This window comes from Siphateles boraxobius, unplaced genomic scaffold (assembly GCF_051911475.1).
Source record: "Siphateles boraxobius isolate OS27281-9 unplaced genomic scaffold, OSU_SipBor_1 2, whole genome shotgun sequence".
NCBI classification, from domain to species: domain Eukaryota; kingdom Metazoa; phylum Chordata; class Actinopteri; order Cypriniformes; family Leuciscidae; genus Siphateles; species Siphateles boraxobius.
Genome location: NW_027508810.1, coordinates 11,358,107 through 11,380,215, shown reverse-complemented (window position 1 = coordinate 11,380,215; position 22,109 = coordinate 11,358,107). Strand labels below are relative to the sequence as shown.

Below are 22,109 nucleotides of genomic sequence, written 5' to 3'. Positions count from 1 at the left end.
CCATGTATAAACACACATTATCTTTTCATTACTTGGATTACTGGTCATAACTGTGTGGTCTTCATCCATCCATAAGTATAACGCATACACTTCTCTGGAGGAGGGAGCCGTCATAGCTGTGCAGCAATCCATTGACCTAGATTTTTAGTATTCTCTGGATTTCAGCCACCCCTGCCTCAGAGAGGAGCCATTTATGTGGATTTGGATGTTTCTGCATGTGGAGGGCCTTCATGCTTAATGGAAGCAGAAGAGTGCTATTATTCCAATTATTTATTTTTCAGCTCCAGGGTGTGCTTTTGAGAGTGAGGATTCGATCCTTTTTCTTGCGGTGAACATATTGTGATTTTTAATGGTTTCATTATTCCTGAAAGTTTCTAAAATAGCGCCTCCACTTAACTTACAGACCACCCCATTTCTGTAAGCAAGTCCACTGAAGGCAAGTTGGAAGAACCCAAGTGCAGCATTTATTCAAAACAAGATCAAACATAAAACAAATACATATACTCAAAATATGAACATGAACGCTTACAAACAGTGGTTACACAAACAATAATGGCACATGGCAAACACGTGGGCTTAAAAACATAAGAATAAGAACAAGGGACACCTGTGAAGTGTGAACATAATCAAGACAATTAACCAATGACAATATGACAAATGGGGATCACATGACAGACATGAAACAAGAACATGAAACAAAACCAAAGCGTGACAATTTTTTGTCAAAAAGTTTACATTTTTAGTCCCCGAACAGCTGTTTTTATGTAAACAAATGGCCAAAATGCATAAAACGTTTCCCTTTTTTAGTTGAAAACGGTGTTGTGTAAACGGCCCCAAAGTGCACTAGTAAGCATGTTTCTGCATTTGTAATGGATAAATACTATAGGGTTGTGACGATACACTTAGCTCATGAGATGAGACTATATACAATATTTGGTTCACGAGAATGAGACAAGACAATATTTTAACACTATTTTAAGAAATCATAAATAACTAAATAAATGACTGTAAAAGTGGAATTTTAATCAACCGAAAGTCACGAAATGCAAAACAATGCAGGTTCAACTAATCATCTTGTAATGAATGTCACTTTAGTTCTATTCTGTGTATGAGTTGTGAAAAACAGAACAATATGCAAGTACTATGAAACAAGGGTCTTCAACAGGGGGTCCCCAGCGGTACTGCAGGGGGTCTGCCAATTAATGTTTGATCACAAATAATGTTTTATTTGTAATTTTTTTATAATTAAAACATCACAAAGTCAAATTTAAATAAGCACCCTGAAACAAAACGAAGACCACCCTCAGTTGATACTGTAATAATATAACATTATCGGCGAAACATATTTGACAAACTCTCCATATTTTGCGCTCTGGAGAACGTGAAATGTTCCTATTTACAGCGTGTTTTTTTGCGTCGGCCATTTTAAAATAATTTGAATGCAAAAAAAAACTGTAACTGTGACTCTGCCCTCTTCAGATCCCCCCACACATTTTCTATGGGATTCAGGTCTGGGCTCTGGCTGGGCCATTCCAAAACTTTCATCCTTATTTGCTGAAGCCATTCTTTTGTTGATTTAGATGAGTGTTTTGGATCATTGTCATGTTGAAAGTTCTCTTCATTTTCAGCTTTCTAGCAGAAGCCAGCAGGTTATGTGCCAAAAAAGACTATACTTGGAGCTATTCATGATTCCCTCCACCTTCACTAAAGCCCCTGCAGTTCCGGCTGAAGAAAAGCAGCCCTGAAGCATGATACTGCCCCCACTAGGCTTCACAGTGCATAGGTATGGTGTTCTTGTGCTAATGAGTTTTTGCTCAGTACTAGCGCTGCCAGAAAGAGCTGCAACTCTTTTTATGTTGCTGTAGGCCTCTTGACAGCCTCCATTACCAGATTTCTCTTTGTCTTCTCATGAATTTTGGAGGGATAGCCTATACCGTTCTTGTTAATAACGCTGTTGTGCCAAACTTTCTCCCCTTGTTGATTACTGTCTGCACTGCGTTCCATCTAATGCATGCAACCAAGATGTCAGAAAAGTATTACAAGAACAGCTGAGATTTATTTGGTGTTATCAGAATCGCTTCAGGTGAGGACAGGCACCCCGGTTTTAGATGAGCGTAATGATTTGTTTATTCTGAACATTTACTCAATTATAAATGTATTTAATATATTTTGAGGGTTTTTTTATCTTTCTTCTGGTGTTCAGTGGCATTGCACAGGTTGAATTTTTTTTCATTACACTGTAAAAAGTGATCAGTTTACTTAACTTAAAAAAAGTGAGTAAACCTGTTGCCTTAAAATGAACTTCATGCATAATTGAAAAAAATAAGTTATGTGAACTTGACAAATCCAAGTTACTCTGGCAAGTAAAAGTAAATGAAACAAAATCAAATGTGGTGTTATTACTTTTGTAACAACATTTATAAATAAAAAATTACGTAGTCACAACTTATTATTTGTACGTAAAATTTACTGACTGTTTTGATGTCATCTCATTTTATTAATTTCTTTGAAAGTCTTAACAATCTTAACAGTTTACAACAATATTCCCCTTTGGCTAAGTGGAGAAGGCACTTTTTCACATTAAAATTTAAAAGATTCTGCCAATGCTGTAAAATAAATACTGGTCACCTTACACACAATGAAATGTGTTCCTCATACCTGCAGGGTAGTCTATAGGTGCAAAATATTTATATTTGTTTCATTTTTTTTATGTAACAAAAAACATTTTTAACATTGGTGTGTATACTTTTTATATCCACTGTACATAATTTAGTGTTTATTTCAATAATTACTCTACTAGCAGCACTTTAGTTGAAGAGTCACATGATATTTTTTAGAGTCATTAAAGTGAACACCTGACCCTACTTTCATTAGTGTAGCGCAATTTAGATTCATTCAAGATTTTTAAATAAATTCTGTTTACATTTTATTTATTTATTTAAACGTGTAATTACTGACAGCACAGGTCATTGCTGAATTTTTGGTTGGTTGCCACATCAGAAAATATCTGGAATAAACATAACCTGGTTTGTCTGTTGTGACCATGCCATTTAAAGCACTTTTTGAAAATAGTATTACATTCTCAGCTTACATTTGTTCATGTGAAATATTCGTGAAATATTAAGTATATGGACTAAATATTGCGAGAAGATGTATAAGACAATCTGATCAATAATAAATGCACAGAAACGAAATACAGCTAAGCTAGGAAATTGAGCTTGAAACACCAACTTTATTAATAGGTCAATCATTTTACTTTGTTTATGAACTAATGATCATTTATATGGGTCAACGACATGCAAAGTTTTTTGTCCAAGTGCATTTTTTCCTTTTAAAATAATTTGATAAATGTATTCTTTGTTCACTTTATTCTATAAAACCTATAAACCTGTTTGAATTCAGTTTTAGTAGTTACATTTAAATAATTAGGGCGAAGGGCCTGTTGTTTTCCTAAGGATTATTATTATTATTAGGGCCCAAGCCCTGAAAGGGCGTAGAGCCCTATGGTTTTCCTTAGGATTATTTGTTATTATTATTTATTAGGGCCCAAGCCATGAAAGGGCGAAGGCCCTATTGTTTTCCTAAGGATTATTTTATTATTATTATTATTATTTTTCTGTCAAACTTTCGGGCACTTTTGGGGCTCTTAACAGGCTCGAAAACTCTTGAAACTTTGCACACAGGTCAGAAACCGCGGCCATCAGGGCCGGGCTGAAGCTGGTACCCGGGCGTGGCAGGGGGGCTTGACAGCGCCCCCTTGAACGGGGTCCAAAAACTTGTCCATAAATCAAACACGCTTGCATGTAATAATATGAAACTCCGTAAACATATACACTCCCATAAAGGACTATTAGGAACACCTGTTCAATTTCTCATTAATGCAATTATCTAATCAACCAATCACATGGCAGTTGCTTCAATGCATTTAGGGCTGTGGTCGTGGTCAAGACAATCTCCTGAACTCCAAACTGAATGTCAGAATGGGAGAGAAAGGTGATTTAAGCAATTTTGAGCGTGGCATGGCTGTTGGTGCCAGACGGGCCGGTCTGAGTATTTCACAATCTGCTCAGTTACTGGGATTTTCACGCACAACCATTTCTAGGGTTTACAAAGAATGGTGTGAAAAGGGAAAAACATCCAGTATGCGGCAGTCCTGTGCACGAAAATGCCTTGTTGATTCTAGAGGTCAGAGGAGAATGGGCCGATTGATTCAAGCTGATAGAAGAGCAACTTTGACTGAAATAACCACTCGTTACAACCGAGGTATGCAGCAAAGCATTTGTGAAGCCACAACACGCACAACCTTGAGGCGGATGGGCTACAACAGCAGAAGACCCCACCAGGTAGCACTCATCTCCACTACAAATAGGAAAAAGAAGCTACAATTTGCAAGAGCTCCCCAAAGTTGGACAGTTGAAGACTGGAAGTCAGTATTTGGCGTAAACAGAATGAGAACATGGATCCATCATGCCTTGTAACCACTGTGTATGCTGGTGGTGGTGGTGTAATGGTGTGGGGGATGTTTTCTTGGCACACTTTTGGTCCCTTAGTGCCAATTGGGCATTGTTTAAATGCCACGGCCTACCTGAGCATTGTTTCTTACCATGTCCATCCCTTTATGGCCACCATGTACCCATCCTCTTATGGCTACTTCCAGCAGGATAATGCACCATGTCACAAAGCTCGAATCATTTCAAATTGGTTTCTTGAACATGACAATGAGTTCATTGCACTAAAATGGCCCTCACAGTCACCCGATCTCAACCCAATAGAGCATCTTTGGGATGTGGTGGAACGGGAGCTTCGTGCCCTGGATGTGCATCCAACAAATCTCCATCAACTGCAAGATACTATCCTATCGATATGGGCCAACATTTCTAAAGAATGCTTTCAGCACCTTGTTGAATCAATGCCACGTAGAATTAAGGCAGTTCTGAAGGCGAAAGGGGGTCAAATACAGTATTAGTATGGTGTTCCTAATAATCCTTTAGGTGAGTGTAGATCTCATCGGGCCAAACAACTTTTGTACTCTTACTTTTTACGCCAGCCCAACAGGAAGTGGGCTATTTAGTGTTGTTTGGAAACGCATGATATGGAATTTTAAATACTCCTCCTAGGGAATAGTGTGTTATAACTTCTACATACATTAACTGATCTTGATGAAACTTCAGCAGTGTGTTCATTGTAAGAGGCCGATCACATGGATGTGACTATTGGGAGTCAAAGTTATAGCCCCACCACAACTGGCAGCAGGAAGTGTGTCACTTTCAAAATGCTTTGAAATCACCCTCTTATTTTTACCCGATTTGCTTAAAACGCTATTCTGTATAATGTAAACACACGACAGATGTAGACCTGTGAAAGGATTATTGATATCTTAAATACTGTTGCCATGGCAACGCATCAAACTTTAATACTCTGTTTGGATGCTTTTGAGAGTCTTAGTATGCTTGAAATTGCATGAAACTCGACAGACACGTCACATTTATTTGCCCGTAAACGTGCAAAGTTTCAGAAACGGGCGTGGTGGAGGGGCTCAGTAGTGCCACCTTATGGCAAAAGTGGGGGGTAGTTGTACCTACAATCACAAAACTCGGTACATTATTGTTCTCACGAGCTGGACAACTTTTTTACTATATTTTTCACTAGAACATTTTCTAATTTACAGTCATTAGCTCCGACTAACAGGAAGTCAGATATTTTGGTCTGAATGTGGATTTTGTGCAAAACCAGCGTCTCAGTTTTTACCCACTCCACTTAAGTGGTTTATTTTATTCCCACCAAACTTTTTCAAGATGATGAAAATACACTAAAGATGCTAAATTGTGAACTAACGTTAATCCTAACTTTGACAGTTGGCTGCAAATATTTTCTTGTTTCTCTCTACTGTCAAATATTAGTTTAGAGGCCCTGATTGTACAGTGTATGCGTAGATTTACTTAACATAATCAGCAAAAGTCGTTCACAGCCATGTTCACTCCTGTATTTCTCTCGATGGTTTTGTTTTCGCATCATACATGTGTTTACAGTGGAAGTCGCCACCCCCCCCCCCCCCCCCCCTGCGAGAAAGAAAACACTTTGCAATTATGCCATTCCAGACTCTGTCTACTAAGCAAAGCGAAGTAGCAGAGTTTGGTATTACCAGGCTACAAGTGATGTACTACTGACTAAGAAAACGTTGGAAAGAATGATACTTTTAAGCATAACACTAAACCGCCAGCAGATTCATTCATTCATTCAAACAAAAGTCTCGTTCAAACAACTGATTCATTTAAGAATGAGACACGTTAATGAATGGTTTATTGAAACTTTGAATCAACCGATTCGTCATGTGGCACGAATTTGGTCATAGTGGCACCAGCTGCTGCAGTAAAAGTGGTATTCAGATTATTTTGATGTGTTTCTTATACATTTATCGTGTTTTACATTCATATTGCCCGTAGTGCACAGTTACCTTGAAGGCACCGCAGTAGCGGTGCAACCGGCTTGGGCCCGTCATCGCTGCTCGCAGCTATATTGTTTGTTTTTTTTCCTTTAAAGGTCACATTTCAAGTCATTGTTTTATTTAGATGCATATGTTTTCAGCATAAATATGTGCAAAAAGCACAAAAAATAAAGTGTTTACTCTTTCTAAAAACCTCTTTTTACAATTTCATTTGTTTGACATTACTGGAATGACAATTACACTTAAATGCATTTGTTACTCAATTCATGCAATGGCATAGCCTACATGGTCTACCTCATATGAATCCATTTCACTGCAGAGTTTTTGAGATATGTCACCTTATTACACTTTAGAGGCATAAAAAAAGACCTAATTTCTAATTAGTAGAAAGCAAATAATGGGCAGCTCTTATTTTAAAACATCAAAACATCAATTTTAAAACAGCCTGCCTACCTGAAAGTAATACACAGGTTTAATTCTGCAGTTTCTTCTTTTAAAAGCTTCGTCATTCCTGAGGATGGAGCGTTTGTGTCCTAGATAGGCTACTTTTATAACCAACATGCAGAAATCCACTGGTTTTCAAGAGAGAATTTGGGACCTTCCTTGGCTTAGCTACTGTAAGTCAAGTATTTTAAAATAAATTAGATATTTGCTTGCGAATTTACCTGCAAAATACATAAATACGAATCTGAAACCACAGTCACGAAAATCATCAAAGCTAAACTTTCAGTGGTCGGTGGTCGGGCGATCCTTTAGTGAAAGCAAAAGTAGCAAAGCACTTCGGGGAAACTTGGGGATTTCTTCATGTCGCCTATAAAAGCATCGACGGCTTCACCCATTCTTTCAGACCGTTAACGGACCTGAACTTGAAGCATCTGCCATTTCGCCTGGGTAAGACAAATATATGGTTATTTTGCCTTTTTTATAATGGGAGAGGTCAAGTTGAAGCTCTATTGAAAGTTTTAAAACCTTCCATTTAATAACAACTACATTTTTAATGCATTCATTTTCTGAACGGAACTCCTACATATTTTTCTTGCCCGAGCTAATAATCAGTCAGATTCTGTTGCTTGTTTTTTGCATGAATGTTGCGGCACTTTTTGAAATGAGGAGTGAGCTAATCTAACATCTATTGTTTTCCTTAGGATTATTTATTATTATTATTATTATTATTATTATTATTTTTCTGTCAAACTTTCGGGCACTTTTGGGGCTCTTAACATGCTCGAAAACTCTTGAAACTTTGCACACAGGTCAGAACCCGCGGCCGGGCTGAAGCTGGTACCCGGGCGTGGCAGGGGGGCTCAACAGCGCCCCCTTGAACGGGGTCCGAAAACTTGGTCCATAAATCAAACACGCTTCCATGTAATAATAAGTTTAATCAAGATTAGTTAATATATGCTGAAGTTATAAAACACTTCCTGTTTCTCGTTTCTCACCATAAATTTGTTTCCTCGCCATGGCCAAACTTCGGACTTGCGAGCATGAAACTCGACAGACACGTCACATTTATTACCTAGTAGACGTGCAAAGTTTCAGAAACAGGCGTGGTGCAGGGGCTCAGTAGCGTCACTTTTTGTCAAAAGTGTGGGGGGGTAATTTTATCTACAGTCACAAAACTCGGTACGTATATTGTGCTCATCAAGCCGAACAACTTTCTAATTTACAGTCATTAGCTCCAACAGGAAGACAGATTTTTTGGAGCATTTTCTCTCTCTCTCTCTGTGTGTGTGTGTGTGTGTGTGTGTGTGTGTGTGTGTGTGTGTGTGTGTGTGTGTGTGTGTGTGTGTGTGTGTGTGTGTGTGTGTGTGTGTGTGTGTGTGTGTGTGTGGATGGGGGGATAATTGCTGTGTGATTTGGCCTGCATTAAAAAGGAAAATAAATGTCTTAAGCCTTGAATTTTGTTAATAGGTTTTATTAATGAAGTAAAGGTATTGAACCAGTTTATTTGTACTGCATTGACAATAGTTTCATATAATTTGTTTATTAATTAAATTAACTTGGTCCGAAAATTTGGTCCATAAATCAAACACAGTAATAATATGAAACTCGGTACACATTTAGATCTCTTCGGGCCGAACAACTTTCGTGCTCTAAGTTTTAAGCCAGCCCAACAGGAAGTCTGCTATTTTGGTCTAAATGTGGATTTTTTGTTGCAAAATCAGCCTCTAAATTTTTACTCACTCCTCTTAAGTGGTTTATTTTATTCCAACCAAACTTTTTCAACATGATGAAAATACATTAAAGATGCTAAATTGTGAACGGATATTGAATACCTCAAACGGTTTTGCTATGGCGAGGGATTAAAGTAATGTCAAAAAAAGTCTTCTAAAAATGTAATTATACCCCATTTATTTTAAAATAAAATTATACAAATTTTAGAACTAAACCAATTTTATTCAGTTTTTTTCAATACAAGAGGTATGAAAGGGGAAAAAACAGACAGAATAGTTCTATATTTAGAATAGAATAATTCCTATGGAAGTAGGAATGAACTAAAAAACGCTTGCTTTGTTCTGCTTGCTCCTCGTCGTGGACGCGCACCGTTATGAGTGCCCATGCAGCTGTGCACTTTTTAGTTTCACTTTTAAAATTAGTCCTGCGTTCAATGATAAAGAAATCTCTAAGGCCTTGTCTTTTTGCATAACACTTTTTGGATATATTTTTTTAAAATTACAAAATATGCATAGAACCCATTCTTTTAAATGTATTGTTTGCTGTAAATAAAATTAAGAATGTATGTTTGGTAATTGAAGCTGAATGAATTTCAAATTAATGGGCTATATTTCAGATCAATACATTTGTTTTCCTTAAAATTTTAATTAACACTAACTTTATTCTCATCTGATTTATAAATAATTTATTTCTATATAAAATAATACTAGCATTAAAAAACACATTTGATTTTCAATTTTAATCAATGTAGTATTTGTAACTTAAAAATAAACAAATTAGTGCTCTCATTGCATTTACATTACATTTACATTTATTCATTTAGCAGACACTTCTATCCAAAGCGACTTACAAATGAGAACACTAGAAGCAGTTAAACTAACAGTTGGACAACAATATGCAAGTGCTATGATCCCTCTCAGTTTAATCTAAACGCAGTACTTTTTTTTTTTTAAATAAATAAACAAAAATAGAATAGAAGAGAAAGTGTTAGTATTACTGGATCAAGTGCTGCCGAAACAGATGCGTCTTTAGCCGTTTCTTGAAAGTGGCTACGGACTCAGCAGCTCTGGTTGAGTTAGGCAGATCATTCCACCAGCAGGGAACAGTCATAGTAAAAGTCCGTGAGAGAGATTTTTTAAGATGGCACCACAAGACGACGTTCGCTTGCAGAGGGCAAGTTTCTGGATGACACATAAGTCTGAAGTAATGAATTTAGGTAAAAGGGAGCAGAGCCAGTGGTTGTTCTGTAGGCAAATGTCAGTGACTTGAATTTAATGCGAGCAACAACTGGCAACCAGTGCAATTTTGTGAGGAGAGGTGTGACGTGTGCCCTCCTCGGCTCATTAAATACCACTCTGGCTGCAGCATTCTTGATCAGTTGCAGAGGTTTGACAGAGCAAGCTGGAAGACCAACCAGGAGTGCATAACAATAGTCCAGTCTGGATAGAACAAGCCCTTGGACAAGGAGTTGTGTGGCCTGGAAGGGCCTGATCCTCCTAATGTTGTGCAAGGCAAATCTACATGACCAGGCAGCTTTAGCAATGTGGTCAGCTAAGTTCAATTGATCATCAATTACAACCCCATGGTTCCTGACAGACCTTGACGGAGTTATGGATGACGAACCTAGCTGAATGGAGAAGTTGTTGTGTAGTGTTGGGTTGGCCGGGACCACAAGCAACTCTGTCTTCGCAAGGTTTAGTTGAGGATGGCGGTCCTTCATCCAGCCAGAAATGTCTGTCAGGCAGGCTGAGATGCGAGCAGCTACCGTTGGATCGTCGGGAGAGGTAGAGTTGTGTGTCATCAGCGTAGCAGTGATAGGAAAAGCCATGTTTCTGAATCACAGATCCTAGTGATGTCATGTAGATGGAGAAGAGAAGTGGTCCAAGCACTGAGCCCTGAGGTACCTCAGTAGCAAGATGTTGGGTCTTAGACACCTCACCCCCCCATACGACACTCTAAAGGACCTACCTGAGAGGTAAGACTTGAACCATTGGAGTACGGTTCCCGAGATGGCCTTCATCTTTAGGATTGACAGGAGGATCTGGTGGTTAACCGTGTCAAAGGCAGCAGACAGATCCAGCAGGATTAGAACTGAGGATTTGGAAGCTGCTCTTGCCAGTCTCAGAGCTTCAATTACTGAGATCAGGGCAGTCTCAGTTGAGTGTCCGCTTTTGAAACCAGACTGATTGTTGTCCAGTAGTTTGTTCTGTGTAAGAAAGAAAGAGATCTGGTTGAAAACAACTCGTTCAAGTGTTTTCGCGATGAATGGAAAAAGGGATACGTTCTGTAATTTTCAAGATGTGCTGGATTTAGAGTGGGTTTCTAAACCAGTGGGGTTGCCCAAGCCTGCTTAAAAGCTGTGGGAAAGGTACCAGTGTGAAGAGAGGTGTTTATGATGTGTGTAAGAGTGGGTACAACTGAGGAAGAAATGGATTGAAGTAGATTAGTGGGAATAGGATCAAACGGACAGGTGGTAGGGGGATTGGAAATTAGGAGTTTGGAGACTTCTGCCTCTGAAAGTAGAGAGAAGGAGGGTAGAATGTGTGTGTTAGCTGGTAAAATGTGTGTGTCCGTTTGTGGATTGGTAAATTGGCTGCTGATGGTATTTTATTTATGAAGAATGTGGCAAAATCGTCAGCTGTTAGGGTTGATGAAGGAGGAGGATTGAGAAGAGAAGAGAAGATTTTTCAAATTAAATTGTTAATTTTGTTGTGACAGTAAGTCATTTTAGCAGTAGAGATATTAGCAGAGAAGGAAGAGAGGAGGGATTGATAAAGACCAGGGTCAGTAGGATCTTTTGATTTGCGCCACTCCCTCTCTGCACCCCTGAGTTTAGAACGATGTTCACGGAGAACATCAGATAACCAGGGGGCAGAAGGGTTGGCGCAGGCTGGCCAGGAGGAAAGGGGGCAGAAATTGTCCAAGCGGGATGTTAAAGCGGAGAAAAGAGTATCAGTTGCACTGTTAGTATCTAATGCTGAAAGCTGATCAGATGGGAGAGGGTGAGTGTGAGCGTAGACTCCGCAGAAAGGTGACCTGTGGAGGAGTGTGTGTTGTGTTCTGAGGCAGGTTGAGTTTGAGAGTGAGGAGGAAGTGATCTGACACACACACACACACTCCTCCACAGGACAAGGAATGATTTCTTGTCCTCATTGAGGACGTTCAGATTGTCAGTCCAAAAAAAGCACATGAAATCCGTTTCAAGCTACATCCATATGTGGTTTGAAACCCAATTCAAATCACATATCAGGAAATCTGCTTCAGTCTGAACGCTCTGATCGGATTTTGCGTGGTATGGTATGTGACTTTCTCACGCCACGTAAAATGTAAACGCCAGATGTTGTTATAGGGAACATGCTGAAAGTCGCTGCCGAAACAAGGCTGTGTTGTTGCAAAGTGCCGGACAAGCAGAAAATTATTATTTTTGAAACATATTTTGAAACCGGCTCAGATAAGAGCGCGGAAAAAAAGCTGCGCATACCAGCCTCCTACAGTTCTGCAGCTCAAGACGCAGGAGTCCAGCGCGGCGGCTACACATTTCCATGTTGTTAAATTTAAATAAGACAACGTCTCTATTGCAAATGTAAAACCCTCCATCAATGCAACGTCATTGCCATATTGCCAAAGAGCTGCATGACTCGGATCTGAACAGTTGCGATACACCATTTGCGGTACAGTTGCGATACAGTTTCGGACATCATTTTAGATCAGATTCCAATTGGATACAAAGATAATCAGATTTGGATTGACAGTGTGAATGTAGCCATAGTTAACTACTTTACGTCAACATTTTAGCCATAGTCAACACTTCATTTACACGTGGCTGATGCTGTGCCTCTCTCAACCACAAACACATTCTTTCATCCATTTTTTGCACTCTTCTCTTTAACTTTTGGCAGTCTGTAGAACTCGAAATGTTTTTTTTCCTGGTGCGACCGATTTGGGGTAGACTGGGTACAGTTGAGACATAGGTACAGTTGAGACACCTTAAATAACTTGCGTGCGCAGCAAGCACAACTTGTGATTTTTGCTGTGCACATGCGTATTAGTGTCCTCGTGGGAAATTTGAACAACGGACGCATCTCCGATCCGAAGATATCGGCAAAAGTTTTTTTTTCTAAGATAAGACGTTCACTTCACCATGCACACTCCACAATGAATAGCTTATTATCCTTATGTGACTGTTAAACGTCACTGGTGTCATCACAAACGTTATTCTGTACCCTAAAAACGGCATATTTCATGGTATTGTGTCATGCAAGATCATTGCAAAATCTAGAGAAATGTGCGAGGTGGCCAGCGGGGTATGGTCAACTGTACCCGCGATAGATTTCTATTAAGAAACAAACTGTTTAGTTTTTCAGTGTTATGATAACAGGTTTAACGTGGTAATTAGCCAGCATAGGACACAAATGAAAATAAAATTTTCTATTTGTGATATTTAAACTGTGTATTATTAATAAATATATTAAATATATTGTTCCTGTTTTATATATTTTAACCAGTGCTAATTTAAATAAAATGAATGAATTTAAATGGATGAATAAATAAACATGTTGCCCAATTGTTTGTTTTTTCTTTATTTGTCTTTATTTAATATATTTGCAATGAACATTTAGTTACCTTTACATCATTAAAAATGGGTGTCTCAACTGTACCATGGTACTGTCTCAACTGGACCACATATGGGTACAGTTGAGACAAAGTTAAGACAAAAAGCACCGTATTTTATGAGCTAATTGTGGAAAATATAAACTACTTATGGGTATTATTGATTGATAATATCTTAGTCTACAAGCTAATGAAATGTCATGTGGCATGCCATGTAGAAATTCACTTCTTTTCAGTATCTATTCTTGTGTGAAAAATCAAAACGCAAAAAAGTGTCTCAACTGTACTCAGTCTACCCTACAGACCAAAACACTACAATTTTTCAGCAGCAATAATCAGCCAAATATGCAAGTCCGTTCAGTGGCATTGTTTACGTTCACTGCCTTCAAAATGGACTTCATTTGGGCCTTCGTCGTGGGAGTTTGCTTAACTGTATCATATGTTGAAAATATAAAAGCTCCACACATTGAATTTTTATAGGCAGAATATTGTTAACTGTTTTTCTTTTGAACGTGCTGCGCTCATTTGTATATCTTCTTGAGAGGCTGCGATCCTCAACTGCAGAACATTATTACTATCAGTAATGTATTTATTATCCACTATCAATCGCATTATAGCCTACAATAAATGTCATAAAATCATAATCATTCTCTCGGTTTAGTGATTCCCATTTGTTTTCTTTTTTTTTTGTCATTGACGTTCTAATCAGGGGCCTGTTTCAGAAAGGAGGTTAAGTGAAAACTCTGAGTATGTTAACCCTGAAATTAAGCAAACTCTGGGTTTTCCGTTTCAGAATGGGAGGTATGTCCAAGAAAGCAGAGTTAGTCAAGCCCGTTTCTGAAAGGGGTAACTTATACTGATAGTCAGTTACCATGGTAACTTACTCTGTGAACCTAACCTGGTCGGGAGCAGGTTTTCTTATATAAACCCAGAGTTTTTCTTTTAGTAAATGCATTTTGATTTAATAATCTTTAGATATTTTGACTGGAAACAACAAGACAAAAATGCTAAGTAAGAAAAGCATTTTTTGCAGTGCAGTACAATTATTCATTGCGCATTTTTCTATATAACATCGGAGAGAGCACATTAGTAAAGCTGCTGTATCAGAGCAGGAAGGAAAATGTGCCTCGCTCTCACACTCTTTCTGAGAGTTTTTGTGTTGTTTCCTGCACACAAACTCATGAGATCCATCAAAGAGAAGTTTCACGGGATTGCAGGAGAGTGGTGGAGAAATCGGTTTAAATGAGGCTAATCTGATAAATGACATGCATTTAATAACATCTTGCTGTGACCTCTGAAAGTAACCTAATAATTAGATTTTCCTTTAGGATTTCCAATGTAGTTGGATGCATTGATTACATGCATATTCCCATCATCGCACCTTCCGAAAATGAAACAGATTACTGTATGGAATGGAAGGATAGTCTGAGATATATGACGTAACGCACAAATTTTTCACAATTTATTTGGTCATCTTTATTTCCTACAAATACAAAAGCAACAGTTATTATTTTTCCTGTTGGATTTTAATATTTTTCCAGTATTGTGTATCTCCTCTTCATCTATCAGTGATGGTGCAGGTCCAGCCTATGCCTTCTTGCTGTTGGCCCAGTAGAAGTCAAATGTTAATTTCAGTAGCCTAATAAAAAAAAATGTAATAGGTTGGATTAGAGAACATTTAATTATGTGAAAAGAGCATTATACTATGTGGAAACAGCTGCTGCACATTGAAATAGACACTGAATTGTATTTATTTAAAATGTCAAATGTTTGTAAAGTCATGTAGCCTAAAGCCAGGAACATTTTATGCTTAAAGATTTAACTGATTGAATTATGAATTTATTGTTTATTTTTAGTTGCTGCCACATTTTGTTTTGTTTATTTTTTGCCTGTGGGATACCATGAAAATTAGTATTAGTTCAATAACTTACCTTTCTGTCAGTTTTCACCTGATAATAGGCTATAACAGTGAAGAAGCATTGTACTTGCGTATAGACTCGGAACATGTGGACGTCTTTTTGTCGGGTGCTGTTGGTGAATCATAATTTCGGAGCTCCATTGATCATGGCTTTTCACAGTCGTGGTGCACACTTAACTCAGAGTCAACATACTCAGAGTTGATTGAACTAGCTCAATTCAGCTGTTCCTGAAACCGAAAACTCAGAGTTTCCCATCTCATGGTAAGTCAACTCAAAGTTCAAGTTTTAACCCAGAGTTGGTTGTACCACCTTAATGAAATAGGCCCCAGGTCGGGCAAATAAAATGATCTGGGTTGTCCCTTCAGAAAAATCTAATGTTGTTTTTTTTCTTCTTCTTTTGACATTACCAAAAAAAACTTTTTGTCACAAATTAGATTTTTTCGTTTACATTTTTTAATCTTCTGTTTCAACTACCTAAACAGGCTAAGCATTTGATCTCTCTCTCTCTCTCTCTCTCTCTCTCTCTCTCTCTCTCTCTCTCTGTAGTGCACTGACAACATAGTTTTACATAATTAGTTTAATAATTAGATTAATACAAATATTTTAAGAAACTTGAAATAAATACCGTACTTATGGACAAAATAATTTTTGAGCTGCAAAAGATAACTTTGCACAAATTTCAAAGTGACCTTTGACATTCCATTCCATCTAAATTTAAATTATCTCATGGATCTCAGCATGATGCAGTAGATGTGGCGTATTCAGACAACTTTGATATGGTTCTTTTACCGGGTTTAACTTGCCCGTCGTGCACAGTTACCCTAAAGGCACCGCCGTCATATTTTTATGTTTGAAACTTAACAAATTTCTGTTGAGATAATTGAAAAACGTTGTCCAGCAATTTGTATGGGTGACAAAACTGCAAACATGAGTGTGTTTTTTTTATTATGAATTGACAAACATAAACATAGTAAACATAATTCATCATCCAGAGGACGCAAACTGATCCTTGAGGCAGTGAAAAGGTTTGTAGATCTCTCTCAAATATAGGCTATATAGGCTACAACGATTTGGTTATACAGCCTGAGTGACATGAAAGCATGCATTTATATGATAACATGAAACAACAACAACAAAAAAAGAATGCAATCAGTTTGAAATGTTATTTAACACGTGAAACTTGTTTACATGCATTACATCTGTATTGAATATATATAAAAACACCTTTTTGAAGCTTTATTAAAAAATGACACATACAATAATGTTAGTTATACAGCGTCGTCAATGTGTGGATGTGTATGAATGAGAGAAACAGAAGAACAACATAAGCAGTGAAGAGAGAGAAGGCAGTGTGTGTGTTTTTATGAGGGTGATATCACCGAGGTTACTCATCTCACCCATACCCCTTTTCCACCAACAAGAACCGGGTGCTGGTTCAGAGCCAGAGCCAAAGCTGGTTCAGAGTGGGTTCGACTGACGAGCTTAATAAGAACCGATTTGCCTTTCCACCGGCTAGAGAGCCACAACAGAGCCAGATCTTACGTCACTGTATACGTCTCATGTTGCCCAGCAACGCTAGTGCGGTAGCGCCAAACAGTACGCCAGGCTTGTTCGAGATGCATCGGCTTCTCGCAGATCGATCTCCGCATGACATCAAAGCACTGCGATAGCGATCTAAAAGCACAAGGAGTCGTATGTTCTCCAAACACTCCCGCAGCTCCGATCGGTCCGCGCCGCTCCGATGCATCTCGAACAAGCCATCAACAATAACGGACGTTGCAATACTATGGATGCTCATGGGTTTACAAAATACATCGGAGTCCAACGCGTTTGTGCAGCTCGCCGTAACTTACATAGACGGATATTTATAATCGAGCTGCTATTAGCTCGACTAGCTGCTATTTAAAAATGGCGGTCACAAGTTTCTATTCGTCTTGTTGGTCACGGTAACCCCGCCCCCAGCCCCTGACGCAAGTGGTTCTTACTTGGCTCTGTTCTAGACCAGCAATGATTTGGTGCTACTTAAGAACCACTTTTCCTGGTTCGGAGCTGGTGCTTTGCGTGTGGAAAACCAAAGAACCGAATTGAAACTAGGCTCTGGCTCCGAACCAGCACCAGCTCTGCCTTGGTGGAAAAGGGGTCTGTAATAACAGGCGAGATGTAATAACTCGTCACTGCCAATAGGTCGCACTGCATGTTGTAAACAGAGTCGCCACGGACCTCTACTGTAATCTCCATTTTGAATGTTTTTATGGTTTAGGGTTTTATGGCACGCCTCTTTTCTCATGGCCGAAAATGAGAAAATTGCCTGGATTACCCAGATGGGGCTATGAATTCGGACTAAAACGCTGGATGATATCCGACCCGCGACCTTTTTCGCGCAGTTTACGATTTGTCTTGCTCTTCTGAAATGACCTCAGACTGCGGTGAAGGCTCATGTTGTTGCTAATCGCTTTAAGCAGAAACCTCTACACAAAAACAATGTCAGATGATGCAACAAATCAAAACAGGAACGTAAATATCAAAAGGTACGTATTTCCAGAGTCTTCGTGTTAATCTTGCACCTGGATACTAATATACACATTCATAGCGTAAAAGTATAGCAACTAGTTTTAAATTAGTAACTGTCGTTTCTACACTGTCTGATCTCGCGACTTGTTTTTTCACGCCATTAAACAGTTTTTGCAGTCCTGTTAGGGCGATGAATGCGGTGGTTTGGCTGTTGCATAGGTATAGCACGTAATAACGGGTTAAATAAAGGGTTCAGAGTTGAATATTGAAGTGATTGACTCGTCTGTCTGCTGTGAGTTAGCAGTGGGTGTGAGTAGGCCTTAGTGCGTGTCACACTTACTGATCCGCGCGCGCTCGTTCTGCTACTACAAGAGCGCGTTACACATTTGGATTTTATCCGTTTATTAAAATAATAGTCTTAAGATGTAAGCTCCACGCATTCAGCTGCAGATGATGAGGTGTTTCGGACAAAATAGTGTTTATAAAGTTAAAGATAGAGATATTTTATGAGGTACTAATTATAAAAACATCTACTTTAATAAGTTTAATAATTAGGCTACTTTATGCAAGTACGAGACGTATATTCGTCCAACGGTGTTACTGTTATTTTAATACATTTAAATATAAAGAACTCGTCCAATGTCAAAAGATATAATATCAAAGAATACATAGTAACAGTTTATGTGGTGTTTATGCAAAACAGTCCAACTTCTTCTCGCGGGTCTTTTTGTTTGTTTCATTTTTTATGACGTCATACAATAGTACCATTGTTGTGGCTAATACTAAGTTACCACAGTTTTGCCGATTTACGAGTAAATGTGAGCAACTATGCTATTTTAGAATCAGAATGAGATTCATTGTCAAGTATTCTTGCTTACACACATAAGGGATTTGCCTTGGTAAAGCTCAGGCCATCAATACGCAGAAAAAAATCAAGACAGAATAATATTAATATTATAATATTATATTAAGTGAATATACAGTACAGTAATTTGTTACAAAAGATTTCTATTTTGAATTAATGCTGTTCTTTTTTAACTTATCCATCAAAGAATCCTGAAAAAAAGTATCACAGGTTAAAAATATGTGAAGCAGCACTGTTTCCAACATTGAAAATAAATCAGCATATTGTATGCATTGTAATGATTTCTGAAAATTTTTCATAGCAAAAAGCTGTTACCATGGTGCATTTTTGTCTTTACCTCTTTTAATCATGTTTTGTTTTCATGTTACTAACAGTAAACAATGCTTTTTTTGTGATGATATTTATGGTGTATTAGAAAATATAAGTGTTTTGTTGTGTTTTACCACAGTAATGCAAGATGGATCAAGGAGGACTGAACAACGGCGCCAAGAGAGATGAGCGTTTGAATACGTTGGATTACAGCAACAGCCCAGTTGAGGGAATTTTACGAAGCGGGATACAAAGCGCCATGTCTGTCGCTCCCACGTCCATGGTTCCTCAACCCAGTCCACTGATGCAGCCAGTTTCCGCGGACCTTCCCAATGGCCTGAGCAATTCACCCACTCTGGAGGAGCACACCACCTCCACTCTTGGCTTCTTTATGGAAGATTCAGAACTCAAAGCGGTTGGGAAGGAGCAGAGGGCTCAACAACAACAACAGACCCTGTGCTCTTTCACTTTGGGGGACAGCTTCTCAGGTCTGGAGGCAAGCATTGCAGACCTCAATAGCTCCTCCCCTTCAATGGACTCCATGATCGGTGGAGTCGACCCCAACCTCTTTCCTTTAAAAACAGAGCAATTTTCTCCCATGGATAAATGCGAAATGGATCTTGACCAAGATTCCTTTGGTCCAATGGGGAAAGATGTTGATGTTGGCAATCATAAGCTCTTTAGTGACAACACTCTGGACCTCCTGCAAGACTTTGAGTTGGACGGATCGCCCTCTGATTTCTATGTGGCAGATGACGCGTTCCTCTCCACCATAGGTGAAGATGCTCTGCTCGGAGACTTGTCAACAAATACAGAGAGGGACTCAAAGGCCACGATCTCGGTGAGCAGCACGCTCAACGGCATGAGCACTTCCAGCACCACCACCACCACCACCACCAGCCTGGCCACTGTAAAAGTAGAGAAGGACTCTATAATCCAGCTGTGTACTCCAGGGGTCATCAAAAAGGAGAACGTCGGTGGGACTAACTACTGTCAGATTGGTCTCCACAGCACACCTATTAACATTTGTGGTGTCACCACTTCAAGTGGACAGAGCTTTCTCTTTGGGGCCGGCCCATCCACAGCTGCTGTCAGTCAGCAGAAAGATCAGAAGCCTATCTTTAACGTGTACACTCCTCTGACCTCTTCAGAAGACAGTTGGAGCAGGGGCCAGGGCTTTGGGAATGCAAGCGGAATGCAACAGAGGGCCAGCGAATGCTTTTCCAAAAACTACACAAGCCCCTATGCCAGGTAAGCCATGAAAGCCACCAGGATGGTCAGTGCTTCAGTTGCGGATGAAAATAGCCAGTGCCATGGAATTTTTACATTAGTGCCCGGAAAAGTCGAAATTACTTAAAATCTTAAGAAATCATGGAAGAATCATAGAAGTGTCTGTAGTGATTATAAATGTGTCTTGGTGTGCTGAGCTCTGAACTATTTTATAGGCATCCCGGCGCCATCTGCACTGCTCAGAGCGGCATATGTGATGAATAGATCACATTGTGATGAGTAGATTACATAGATGAATATGTAAATATGTGCCACGCGCTTTCCTCTCAATAATTCAAATAAACACACAACAGAAATGACAGCGGTGAGAAAACAACAGTTAAGAAAGCATCCGATCATAGCTATGTGAATGTTTACACAAGCTCTGCAATTTGGCACTCCAGTAGTCTCTCGTAGCCAGACCTTCAGACTGACGGCAGAAGGTCTGGACTCCATCGCAGCTTTCACTGGCCAAGGACCGCCCAAGCAGACGTTTGACTGACATGTAACGCAACCAATCACAGTTCGTTTTGGGGTGTGAAAATATAAAGTCCATGTCCCTACGATAACAGACTGGTGTGCATCTAATAAACTATTAATTCAAGAACATTGTGCAATGGATCCACAAACTTCACATACTTTTGATAATCCAGCATTTAGTCAATCCTGGTAAGCACTCAATGTCACAGTTTTAAACATGACCACTTTTTTTCTTCCATGAGGGGGTTTGGTGTCACAATGGATTTGTTTCTAATCAGTTTTAGAAAATCCTGAAGTGTTTCCAGTTAAGTGTGCCATATGTATCAGACGTTCAGCCAACAGTCTGTGGGCGTGAGGCTGAGTCTAGCACTCCAGTGACATCACGCCATGTTTATTTATATAGCACTTATATTAGGGCTCCGCTATTATGGTAAAAAATCATAATCATGATTGTTTTGGTCAGTATTGAAATCACGATTATGTAACACAAATATTACACATGACTTTGGGAATGTGTTGCATTTATTAAAAAGACAGCTTTCAACAATTCTTAAAAAATTGAAATTGGAACATTTATTGTACTTTAACTGTTAAAATAAATAATATAACAGATAATACTTCAATATGTATTTTAATAATTCCCGCAGGTCCACCAATGTGGGAAATTTCCCCGCAAACATTGATTCACTTTAGCATGTAGATTGTAGGAGTAGCCTAAATGAATTCACACAGATTATAAAATCAAATCAATAATTTTAAAACTTTCTTCAAGACGCAATTTCACAAACCGCGTTTTTCACAAACCGCGTGTCACAAACACACAACTTATTGAGTGTTCAGCGGTGCTGCGTCTTCTCTTTCTCTGTCTCTCAAAATGGGTTCGATAAGGCAAGCGTCGAAACTACATTCTCGCGTTTAGGAGTCGGGACATGACGGAATTGTCACTTGCGCAATCGGGCCAGCATTGCATCATAACTAAAGTTGATCATTTTAACTTCTTTTTAAGTCTTATCAGTTTAAACATTTAAGCTGAGAGAGTTTATAGATTACACGTGAAGCATTTTCCTCCCATAGAAAACCATAAGAACACTTAGTCCGTCTTAATGCAGATTAGAATGGCCCCTTATTATGTCGAAATAACAAATTATTATGTTGAAATAACGAGATATGTCGAAATAACGACTTCTGTTGAAATAACGGATATTATGTCGAAATAGCGATTTATTAGGTCGGAATAACGAGATATCATGTTGAAATGACTTAATATCTCGAAAGTTCGCTTCGGCATGCTGTTTCCTGAAACAAACTCCAAACAAATTTTGTTTTGGCCTGATTTTGTTCGAAGTGAGGCGACACCAGTTAGTTCTTTGATTTCGCTTGAAGTATATCAGGGCCTTAATGAATGGAGAAACAGTTTTCAGTTTAATTTTCATTTTAGTTTATGTTGAGGAGTTTTGTTGTGCTTTTGTCCTTTTTATTAGTTTTTTAATAATACTGTTTTGGTTTAATTAATTAGTTATTTTAT

At 38.8% G+C, this 22,109-nt stretch overlaps 1 protein-coding gene and 1 long non-coding RNA gene across 2 annotated transcripts in view; one reads left to right on the top strand and one right to left on the bottom strand.

Moving 5' to 3' along the window:
• Positions 1-15,098: 15,098 nt before the first annotated feature.
• LOC143744209 (uncharacterized) lies at positions 15,099-15,424 on the bottom strand. The gene is made up of 2 exons (XR_013205809.1): positions 15,385-15,424; positions 15,099-15,166 (listed from the first exon to the last, which is right to left on the bottom strand). It is a non-coding gene; the product is annotated as an uncharacterized LOC143744209 (long non-coding RNA).
• Positions 15,425-17,159: 1,735 nt separating this feature from the next.
• nr3c1 (nuclear receptor subfamily 3, group C, member 1 (glucocorticoid receptor)) overlaps positions 17,160-22,109 on the top strand; it is a 29,217-nt gene continuing 24,267 nt past the window's right edge. Inside the window, exons 1-2 of the mRNA XM_077235878.1 lie at positions 17,160-17,678; positions 18,975-20,086. Coding sequence (XP_077091993.1) covers positions 18,984-20,086 — 1,103 coding nt within the window. The 5' untranslated portion in view covers positions 17,160-17,678; positions 18,975-18,983. The remainder of the gene's footprint in view (positions 17,679-18,974; positions 20,087-22,109) is intronic.